The 11,847-nt window shown below is 47.5% G+C and overlaps 1 protein-coding gene across 1 annotated transcript in view; it reads left to right on the top strand.

The window, feature by feature from the left end:
• The first annotated feature begins 3,264 nt into the window (after positions 1-3,264).
• The window catches only part of CREG2 (cellular repressor of E1A stimulated genes 2), a 68,937-nt gene continuing 60,354 nt past the window's right edge, over positions 3,265-11,847 (top strand). Inside the window, exons 1-2 of the mRNA XM_078658036.1 lie at positions 3,265-3,753; positions 5,943-6,106. Of these exons, the coding sequence (XP_078514162.1) occupies positions 3,286-3,753; positions 5,943-6,106 (632 nt within the window). The 5' untranslated portion in view covers positions 3,265-3,285. The remainder of the gene's footprint in view (positions 3,754-5,942; positions 6,107-11,847) is intronic.

The raw sequence follows: 11,847 nt of genomic DNA, 5'->3' as shown, positions 1-11,847 counted from the left end.
CGTACCTCCTACTGGAGAGACGAGGTTATAAACTGGAGTATAGCAAAGAGTTACAAGAGCCTCTGTAAGCAACCTATTGCGATGATTTGCGATGACGTCCTGGAGTCCTTTTGCTCCCAGAAAGATAATGAATAGTAGTCTTTAAACAGGGCACAAGTTGGGGGTACACGCAGGTACACGGCGTCCACCCACTATTTTTACACAATGAACACAGTCCCCCTGCCAAGAACTTGGGCCCCACAGAAATATGCTGAACTTGTCCTGGTGTAATTTTCAGACACCGGGACACGTTCAGCTGTGCCGGCATGTTGTCTGCGTTACATTCCCAGCAGCAACGTGCAGGCAACCTTGGAGCTTTTATTCACCTCCCGCAGGTTCGAAGTTAAAGGGGCCATCAGGCCTCCTTTTGTTTGAATATCCTGACTGGAGGCAGCCTGTAACAGCACACTTAAATGTAAATGCCACAAAGGGCAAACAAAGACACATAGCTTGTTATCTCTTCACAGGTACTTAAGAGAGGCATGCTTTTGCCTTTGTTCAGTCCTTGTATGTAAGAGATGCGGGCACTATAAGAATGTCAGGTGTGTTGGTCTGTCCCAGTATTTACACAAATAACAATTTCAATAGCACTATTTTATTTATTTTATAGCGCTATGAAAACTAATTCAGGGTGTCAGAGCTCTTTACGTAACATACACATTATACATTGACAATAAATCATGTACATGTGTAAATCAATGTACAAGATGAGTTACATGAGACAGGGTTACAAAGTGTAAGAGTCAAACGTCCTTCATAGCTCACTGTGCTATATTACAAGGATTACAATTTATGAACTGCAGGTAACAAAATTATCTGTGTTCAAAGAAGTAACCCACTTTACTATCTATATAAAATAAAAATCTGTCATCTGCACGCAGCAGATTTTGCTTTGCACGAAATGCATGAACTTTCTATACTACTGTGATTCAAATCTTGGACTTCACAAAAAACAGATCGCTCCAGCAAGTGCATTAACCTCCAGAGTTATCTCACCATTATTATTATTCACTGAGATTTACTGGGCACCTTTATAGCAGATGCCTTAACCTATAAAATATTTTTAGATGCAGATTTTGCAACCAATTAAACAGAACAGATCTACTGCCATGCTTCTCCTTGTTGTCAATTTCTTTGTGACAGGGTTTAAAAAAATGTATATATTAGTTGAGGCCCAGATTTTGCGTTGGATTGCTCCATTTTTGGCAAAACTCCGACGCCAAATCTAATTTGTTAAATCCCATAATGTGCTTAAATATACTCATGTTATACCTATTGAACATGTATTAGGACTAAATATCTGATTAAACTTCTAGTGATGTCACATCCAGTGAGGTCACTTCCTGTAAGGTCACGTGCAATGTCACGAGTCGTGACATCATGCGCTGTGATGCGACACGTCATGATTTCACTTGCATACTGCCTAACCTGGTTAGTCGCCCCACTTCTTTTTTTATGACTTGTGCCCTGCCTATAACTAAGTGAAACCATTATCACCTCATCACCCACGACACCTGATAATATTGAAAGGTTTTATAAGATCCACTAGGACAAGCCCTACTGACTGGCCCTTAGATCTATATTCGGGGTTATGCACATGTCATATCAACTTGCCGATGAGCATGATTGATGGATGGGTGGTTGGGGTTATGAAGGGGGTAGAGATTTTTGACTTGGTTTATTTTTTCTTTTTGATCTTTTATTGTCCATTGCGTAACGAATACACATGTCGTCATTATACTTGATGTGGAAAGTGTGACTATTTTACAGGCTTTGGGGCTCATTTATGAGCCCTTGCGTCACTTTTGCACCACTGGTGCGTCACTGTTTGTGGCACACCAGCAGTGTAAAAAAATGCGCCTAGTTATGCCATATTTACAAAGTGATGCATCTAGGTAGATGCGTCACTTTGTAAACCCCTGCGCCACATTATACCTGCGCCAGGTATAATGTATGCAAGGGGGGGCGTTTTGACGCAAGAAAGAGTCATAGAAGTGACCCAGTGAAATCTATAAGATTTCACTGTGCCATTTCTTGGCCGCTATTTCGTCAAAATCTTACGCCTGCCTCATGGCAGGCGTAAGACTGACGCAGGCACCAACAACATGGGACTTGCCCATGTGAAAGGACACATTGCTGGAGTTGCGTCACTTTTGTGACACACTCCAGCAATGCGTCACTTTTGCGCCATACTGATACGTCAGATATACTGACGTATCTGTAACTCCTTGCGCCATGATGCGTCATACTACAAATATGACGCATCATTGGTGCCGCAAGGAGGGCGCAGTGAAAAGTGACGCAGCGATGTTTTCATGCAGCGATGTGTCACTTTTTATAAATGAGTCCCTTTGTTTTTTGGATAATTCATAGAAAGTACTTATTGACGACAATAAATAATTTGATTTGTACCGTCTGCCTACCCACATATTGTGAATTGACGCAATATTCTTATTGAAAACTGCAATATTATATATATATATATATCTTTTTGAAAGATGCTAAATTTCAGGGGCTCTTAAACTTTTGACAATCTGTGGTCCCCGAAACTTTTGACAATCTGTGGTCCCCGACTTGATCTCTTCTGGAAGACAGGGAACACGGCCTAAAGCAGTTTCTATGATTTGAACCGGCAAACAATAAATACAATACAGAAACACGTATTCATCAAGAAATACACCCAAAAAAGTTTTAATTACAAACAAAAAATATTAACAAATTAAATTTTAATTCGAAGATTGTAGCTTTTCCAAATGTGATTTTATTTCGAAAAGGTGAAGCAATGTGTGGGACTCCAGCATATCAGTTTATTTTTTTTGCTCCTAATAGGTTCTCTCTTTTTTCCAGTGAATACCATTGCCAATTCAAATTGCCCTACTACATTGTGTTTGCTTTATCTGCGCTGCTCCCCCAATCAAGCTAAGGAATACCCACTGAATTTTTGGCTTCCAGTTTCAAATTCCTAAACAAAAAAGAGAATTTAAAAAATGCCAGGTTTATATTTTTCTTTTTTATGTATATATACTTTATTAATCTGCTGATTTTCCTAATTTTCGAAACAGTCGTAGACCGCAAACTGCAGGTTTTCAAAATCAAGTTCACTGCTGCAGCCCACCTATACAGTATGGTGCAAAAATGTGCATGTCTTTGATACATTTGACCACACGAGGGGGCTGCTTCCCTTCGAAAGTTGACAGTTTGTCTCCCTACCTATGAATCCCTGCGTGGGCAGCTCCTGGTTGCAAAATGTCTGAGCCCCGTTATCCTGCAGAACCGAGAAAGGGGGCTGTATCGGGGGGCTGGCTCCTGTGGCTTCTGGCCTCCAGCGTGGTGCTGTCGTCTGCTCCCGGGTATGTCATTGTCAACTCGGTTTCGTGGTCTGTCACCAACGAGGTTGAAGAGGAGCTGGATAGCGCCTCCACCGAGGAGGCCCTGCCCGCGCTGCTGGAGGACACGCTCGGCATCTGGAAGCACAGCTACCCGGCCTCCCTGTACAAGGAAGATGGGGAGGCCAAGGCCAGGCCCGGCCCTGAGCGCTCCAAGCAGGCGTCCTCGCCCTCCAGGATGTTTTCTTACAAGAGGGAAGGTGCCAGCGAGACTGCGAGCCCCTCCCGGGCCCCTGGCTCCCCCCAGGAGCAGGGGGCCAGGACCGCACGCTTCCTTGCCCAGTCAAACAACTGGGGCTTCCTGGCGACCGAGTCTACTCAGGAAAAGGTACGGAAGGGGCAATAAAATGAAAATCTATATCCATCATGTAGCGCTTAATGCAGCGCCTCGAGCCTGTGTATGTGGGCTGTCGGTGCTGGTACAGGTGGCACAACGAGGCAGTGTTTCAGGCACTCTGATTAATAAAGTCGGTTTATGTTTATGTTCTTGACCTAATAACCCACTTGTTTTGGTGTATTAGTGTTCCTGAGCTCACTGGCTATGCTGGGGCGCCCCACTACCTTTTAATGTCTATTTCCTGCGTTACTTTAAATCTTTCGTAGCAGGTGTATTAGCTCCTAGCCTTTAGCAATCACATGGGTGTCTTGGTTAGCTGTTTAATTGTGTGTTTTTTTTTTTTTTTTAGCAGGGTAGCATGGTTCTGACTAGAGGAGTGTTAACCGGGATGCCTTAAGAAGAGCAAGCCACTGCTCGACGAAACGGCCCTCCGGGGCGTATAGAGCACATTCCTACACCAGAATACTTAAACAACACTCGTATTGTAGCTAATCAATTTTCACCATTGTCTCGAGCTTTTCCAACATAAATAACGCCCTCTCCTGCACTGGAGACAGGCTGCCCTAGTTGTAAGCAAAAGCCACAAGCGGGCCTGTTGCCATGGTAGCCGCGCAGCAGATAAATCCTGGAGTAAAACTACAACGTGCCGCCCATTGGTAACTATGTAGCGCCTCTGTGTCACGTGAAGCAGGATTTTTTTTATGCAGATTTATATTAAAGGGCGCATTCAGGTATGGGGAGATTAAATGATTTGCCCAGAATCACAAGATGCGGACAGGACCCGAGGCTCGAACCTTGGTTTCCAGCACCAAAGTCGGTAGTGTAGTGGACGGACCACATCCTCTCCACGTTATATTAAATCGCTCCTAAAGCATGGAACGAGCTGCTGCTACATAAAGAGCCTTCTCCTCACTTCTCGAATTCGCCAGAAGCTGAAGAGGGGGGCGGGGGGGGCAGATTTACAAACCCCTTGCGCCACTTTTGCGTCACTTTTCCCATGTTAAAAGTGATGCAAAAGTGGTGCAAGGGGCTAGTAAATCTGCCCCCTGGGGGCTTATTTACAAGGCCATTGCGCCACTTTTGCGTCACATTTCCCATGTTAAAAGTGATGCAAAAGTGGTGCAAGGGGCTTGTAAATCTGCCCCCTGGGGGCTTATTTACAAGGCTCTTGCGCCACTTTTGCGTCATTTTTAACATGGGAAATGTGACGCAAAAATCACGCAAGGTCCTTGTAAATATGCCCCCTGGCTTTTTGAGTATTCCCACAATCCCACTAGGAGCGCCTAGGCTCACAACTGCTCAGTGCCAGGATACCCTTGAGTGATAATGTGCTCCGCAAATCTGCACAACATTCATACTTGCAAGGGAGACCCAGTACTACTTTACAGAAAGAAGCGCGGCAGGAGTTATTTATTTATGAGTATTTGCATTTATTTGTGGATCGCAGCCCCATGCCTGCCGACTTGAAGAACAATCTCACCTGTGAGGAGGGGGCGGAGCCTTAAAGGGGGTGGGGCCTCATGCCAAGATGTACCTGCGAGGCACTTTTGAACCCCACCCCGCCCCAAGCCCCCTCCTCCCCAAAAAAACAAAAAAGCTTGCTGAGTCTGGTGCGGGTGTCCTGGGGTGATTGCACAGCCCTTAATGGACGTCAGCAGTTCAAAGCCTCGGAAAACGAGCTGGAAAACCACTGTGGTTTTCAGCTCACTTTCCCTGCCACTGTGTGATATCGGCTCCTCACCTGGAGACCGTGTGATGGGAACCGATATCATCACTGGCGTAACGAAAAGTGAGGGGGCCTCCCTGCACGGGACTTAAGAGGGCCCCCTCCGGGCTCATTCAGGAGCTCTCCCGGCCAGAGTTCAGTGCCGAGGGGGGCCCTTGGAGCTAGGGGCCCCCCGCACCGCGTGCGCTGCGGGGGCCTGTGTTACGCCCCTGGATATCACGTGTCACACGGTGGCATCGTGTGAGTTGGCAGATAGGCAGTCCATTCACCAAGGTATTGTGGCACTAGGGTGTGTAGGAATGGCAGGTTGTGAAATTTGTGGGAGGGAGACAGGCCTTCGCCATGTGGCTGTGTGTGGGGGAAGTTCACAATTTGGCCTTAGAGACGTTTCTGGATTGGTTAGAAGGCTGGTTTAATATGCATATTTTAACCAACAGTTGTGTTTTTTGTACAGATCCGCGGAGTGCCCTTTGGGACAGTCTTATCTGTGAGTGACGGCCCTGCTGACAACAGCACAGGAATCCCTTTCTTCTGTGTCACCCCAAAAGGCAGTGCCATGTCCGACCTGATGAAGAACCCCATGGCTTCCCTGACACTGCCTGAGACCGATTTCTGCAGGTAGCTGTGTAGCAACAACATTGTCTGGTTGGTGATGCTGCATTTCTTTGTTAGGACTTGGACCTTGCCCAGGAAAGTCCATGCCCTCTAGTCAACATGTATAAAAATTGGAGTGCAATGGAGGGTGTAGGGGGAGGGTTAGTGGGGTGGTGAAAAAGGTTAAGTGTAATAATTGTGTAAGCCTTTCATCTAAGGGTAACTGCATTTAACATTTTTGGTTCAGCTACATGCTCAGCAGTGGCCCATCTTTAACCTCATCGATGCTGGTGACGGAACCACTCCGTCACTAGCCACGGACGCGCTGTGCTGATGACGGAGTGGTTCCGTCACAGCCTGGCCGCCGCGCCTGCGCGGCGCGTTCTATTGAGCGGGCGGGGCTGTGACGGAACCACTCCATCACAAGCACAGCGCTCCCGAGGCTCGTGACGGAGTGGTTCCGTCACAAGCATGGCGGCGCCGCGCGCCCCCCCCTCCCCCCTAGCGCTGCAGCAGAATTACCGCCGCAGCCAAGGGGTTATGAGCAGAGGGGCCACACCTGCACCTTTTGGGCATAAAGAGTGTCTGTCAGACTGAGCAAAGTCAGCCTGACAGATATTCTTTATTTTCAGGTCAGATAGCCAGGAGCTAGACATGCGTTAAATGCACAGGCTCCTGACTGCCTGAGCTGAACTTTGCTGGGCTGAGGATGTCAGAGCTCCTGTGGGTGTGACCTCCTCAGCTCGGCAAACGTCCTTGAGGCCCTCATCCTCGTGACAAGGGGGAGCGTCATTGATAGCCTTGTACCTAGGTTCTTCAGTTTTAAGCCCTGAAGTGCCCAGGGCCGAGAGGCTGTCACTGACACCTCATCACAGAGTGAGTGGGGTCAGCAGTCTATCTGACCCAGTACTATTCTGTGACAAGGTAGGGACTGCTTCTGAGGGGAGGCAGCAGTCCCACCCCTCCTGGCACTTCCAAGGCTTACCTCCCCGAGAGCTGTAGCAGGTGAGTGTTGTATTTTTATTGATTGTTTGGTGCATGTATGAATGTATGTATAGTTGTGAGTGAGTGTTGTGAACGGGTGTGTATGCACATGTCTGTTTTTGTATGCATGGGTGTGTGTGTATGTTTGTGTGCCCTCACCCCCTCTAAGTTGTATTTTCGAGTTAAACGTGATTTTATTTGATTTGTAAAGCAGATATTGTTGACAATTGAACACAAGCAACATGTGAGAAGCTTGCAGATCTTAATACACATTCACACAATGTTTCATAATGGCAGTAGGTTGCTGGAAGGAAGCTAATTTATCAGGTTTGAGATCGGTGGCATATAGATTAGACACACACACATATCTCGAAAGTAGACTTATAAATCCAGTGGCTGTTCTCACTTTTATTGGATCCCGCTGTTCCAGAGCGTATCTGGTATCATGTTTAGCCCTGCACATGCACAGAGTACCTATCAATCAATCAATCAATCAAATCAATCAGGACATTTGTTAAGCACGCTACATACCCCTGAGAGTCTCAAGGCTCTGGGAGAGGGGGGGTGCTGCTACTAGTCGAAGAGCCAGGTCTTGAGAAGTCGTCTGGAGGCCAGGAGGTCTTGGGTCTGCCGTAGGTTGGTGGGGAGGGTGTTCCAGGTCTTGGCGGCGAGGTGGGAGACGGATCTGCCGCCGGCGGTTGTTCTTCGGATGCGTGGCACTGTGGCGAGGGCGAGGCTGGCGGAGCGGAGCTTGCGGGTAGGGGCGTAGAAGCTGAGTCGTTTTTTGAGGTACACTGGGCGGGCATTGTGGAGGGCCTTGTGTGCGTGGATGAGGAGCTTGAAGGTTATCGTCTTGTTGACGGGGAGCCAGTGTAGGTCTCTCAGGTGGGGTGTGATGTGGCTGCAGTGGGGGATGTCGAGGATTAGTTGTGCCGAGGCGTTCTGGATACGTTGCAGCCGTCTCAGGAGTTTGTTTGATGTTTCTGCGTAGAAGGCATTTTCGTAGTCTAGTCTACTGGAGATGAGGGCCTGGGTTACTGTTCTTCTAGTTTCGGTGGGGATCCACTTGAAGATCCTGCGGAGCATTCGTAGGGTGTTGAAGCAGGATGAGGAGACGGCGTTGACCTGTTTGGTCATGGAGAGGGTGGACTCGAGGATAACCCCCAGGTTGCGTGCGTGTTCAGTGGCTGTCGGGGCTGTTCCCAGTGATGTTGGCCACCAGGAATCGTCCCAGGCTGAAGGGGTGGAGCCGAGGATGAGGACCTCCGTCTTGTCCGAGTTCAGCTTCAGTCGGCTGTTCCTCATCCATTCGGCGATGGCCTTCATTCCTTCGTGGAGGTTGGTTTTGGCGGTGTGAGGGTCTTTGGTGAGGGAGATGATCAGCTGGGTGTCGTCAGCGTAAGAGATGATGTTGAGGTCGTGCTGACCATCGACGTGGGCGAGGGGTGCCATGTATATGTTGAATAGTGTTGGGCTGAGGGAGGAGCCCTGGGGTACGCCGCAGATTATCGCGGTGGAGCTGAAGGGGGGGAGGCGGACGCTCTGTGTTCTGCCGGAGAGGAAGGATGTGGTCCAGTCCAGGGCCTTCTCTTGGATCCCGGCGTCGTGTAGGCGTGTTCATGGTGTCTGGTGGCAGACCATATCGAAGGCGGCTGACAGGTCCAGGAGTATGAGGACTGCTGTTTCTCCATTGTCAAGCAGGGTCCTGATGTCGGTGGCAGCGATAAGGGCGGTTTCGGTGCTGTGGTTGCGGCGGAAACCGGACTGGGATGGGTCCAGGATGTTGTTGTCCTCGAGGTAGCGGGTCAGTTGCTTGTTGACGATTTTTTCTGTGACCTTTGCCGGGAATGGGAGCAGGGAGATGGGACGGAAGTTCTTGAGGTCCTTGGGGTCCGTCTTGGGTTTCTTGAGTAAGGCGTTGATCTCGGCGTGCTTCCAGCTCTCTGGTAAGGTTGCTGTCTCGAAGGATGTGTTGATGACTTTCCGGAGATGGGGTGCGATGATTGTGCTGGCTTTGTTGAAGACGTGGTGTGAGCATGGGTCAGACGGGGATCCAGAGTGGACGGAGTTCATGACTTTGATGGTGTCATCGTCGTTGACGTTGGACCATGCAATCAGGCGGCAGGTGGTGTTGGCGATGAGGGTCTCAGTGGTTGGCGGGGCCGTCGTGGCGCTGAAGCTGTCGTGGATGTCTGCGATCTTGCGGGGGCAGGGGCGCTATCCAGTCAACAACGCAGGGCAACAGTTAACAGTGATAAAAATAAAATGGCACAGTACAGTTTAGAGCAGAACGGCAGAACAAGGAAAATAGCGGCACAGTACAATTTTACCAGCAGAGGGTAAGGGGGGAGCGGAGAACTCACGAGGCGGCAGCAGCTGGCTCCAGGCAGGCACACACAGGCGGAGCTGTGCGGTGTGGGGCTCGGCCTGACCTGCAAGCAGGGTCAAGGGTCGCTAAATAAATTATAAATAAAAACCTTTTTTCCCAATTTGACGCAAGGGGATCCTTCTGGTAACCCCCCACAAGGCTGCCCAGGGGGTCAGGGTGCCCCTATCCTACCCCATACATCTATTTTCTTTTATTTTTTAGGACTCTGGACTGAGTCTTCAGAATGTGGTTGCAACATTTCGTTCAGGTTGCGGCCAGCACATCACAATGGGTAGTTGAGCTTGCGGATCCTCTGCATTAGTGTGTTGTAGAGTAGAGTGGAGTTGCATGTCGTGCATTAAAGTGGAATTCCATGTCATACAGCGGCATGTCTTAGATTATCTTAGAGTGGAGGGGCGTAGACTGGAGAGGTGTAGAGTGTAGTGCCATGTTGCTGAGTTTAGTAGCATGTTGTGCCGTGGCGTGAAGTGTCGTGTAGTGGAGAGGTGTATGGTAGAGTGGGGTGGAATAGCATGTTGTAGAGTGTCATACAGTGTAGTAGAGTCACATATAGCGGAGGCTCACAGAGCAGAGTAAAGTGTTGTAGAGTGGAGTAGCATTGAGTGAAATGGCATGTCGTAGAGTGGAGTGGTGTGTCATGGAGTGGCTTGTCGTAGAGTGTCTTTAAGTAGAAGACATGGAGTGGAGTGTCATAGAGTGAAGTTGCATGTCATAGAGTGAAGTTGCATGTCATAGACTGGAGTGACATGTCGAAGAGTGGAGTGGAGTGGCGTGGCGTAGAAAGAAGTGGTGTGTCACAGAGTGGAATGGCGCGTCACAGAGTGTCTTTTGTCATAAGTAATTTTTTTTCATTTCAATATGTACTGCGGAGTGGTGTGTCATAGAGTATCTTAGAGTGGAGTTGCGTAGAATGGAGTGGCGTGGTATGTTGTACAGTGGAATGGCATACATTAGAGTGCAGTGGCATATCATACAGTAGAGTGGAGTGATGTAGAGTGAACTGGCATGTTGTAGAGTGGTGCGTCGTGGAGTGAAGTGGCGTGTCGTCGAGTTTTTTTTTTGTCATAAATTCTTTTTATTTCTCTGCTACCATATATACAACAATAACAATACTTTTCCCTAACTATTCATCCTTTGGTAAAGTGCCCTATTTCTTCATATAACGCTTAAAAAATAGTATGAAGCTTTACCTCACTGTAACAGGCTAGCTGAACAGAACACTACACAGACAGTATGAAAGTTTGAGATATTTATTGAAAACACCATGGTAGCATTGGTATTGTTATAGTTTGGGGAAAAAAGGCTGGAAATACAAAAGATCTGTGGATATGGCAGCCTGGAGTTACGTCACTCCTCTTTTCCTTAGGGTGTTTTATCTTTCTAAGGCAGTAGGTCTCTCCTCTTGTACTCCACCTTCAGTGAAAGCGGACCCTCGGGGAAACAGAAGGAGGTGTTTTACCTATCTGAAATTCCAGGCTTTACCCCACCACCATTCTCAAGTGAAGTCGTGCCTTTTAACATGCGTGACATAAACATCCTATCTCTGGGCCCTCACCTTGCCCCTGTGTATCACGTAAATCCCTGGGCCCTCACCTTGCCCCTGTGTATCACGTAAATCCGACCTGTTTCCGTAGTCCTCTTAGTTCCACTTAACAAACAATCAACAGGTCACTTGCTTTAGGCTATGGCTAGCCAGTCTGGTTTTAGGTTTAAACCTATAATAACTGATAAAACCCCACCGTAAGGGAAATAGCCCTCACCAGTGTAAACATATAAACACTGAAAAAACCCTTCACAACCACAAACTAAATGTCATTCAAAGAAAGGAAAAGGAGAGTGAAAGATGCATTTTTATTTCTTCCTGAAGCGGCCAGTACAATGTAACTTTGTTAAATATGGTAGCAGTAAGAAAGACTGGCAAACATTATTCTGCTTGAGTTTTGTTGTTTAGGGATGTCACTAAAATATTGATTCTTCTTACTTTTTTCAGTTTTGTGGGCTTTGGTCCAAAGATACAGGGGTTGTTTGTTGTTTATTTATTTATTTTATAAACTGTAGAGAAACAGGAAATATCAAAATCATATTTGAGTTTTTTGGCTACGTTTGAGTCTTTAACTGCTAAGAAAAATATAGGTTTCATAAGAATCTTTCCAAATATGTACCATCACATTTACCCACAGAGAATGAGTAAAAACCCTTGATACATCAGCCCCCTTTTCTAGTGAGTCATTATTGATATTGGTGAATTGCCAAACACCCCAGGCTTTAAGCATTAGGCATGTCATTCAATGTCAGATATAGTGACAGGTATATGTGAAAAGAGTGCAGTCACAAAGCATCTGGGATACTGGTGAAAACATGACACCAGACCTTAGGAAAACATGGAATTCAG

Source organism: Lissotriton helveticus, chromosome 8, assembly GCF_964261635.1.
Source record: "Lissotriton helveticus chromosome 8, aLisHel1.1, whole genome shotgun sequence".
Taxonomy (NCBI): Eukaryota; Metazoa; Chordata; class Amphibia; order Caudata; family Salamandridae; genus Lissotriton; species Lissotriton helveticus.
Note: the sequence above shows the minus strand (reverse complement) of the source record. Positions and strands in the feature narration are given on the sequence as shown.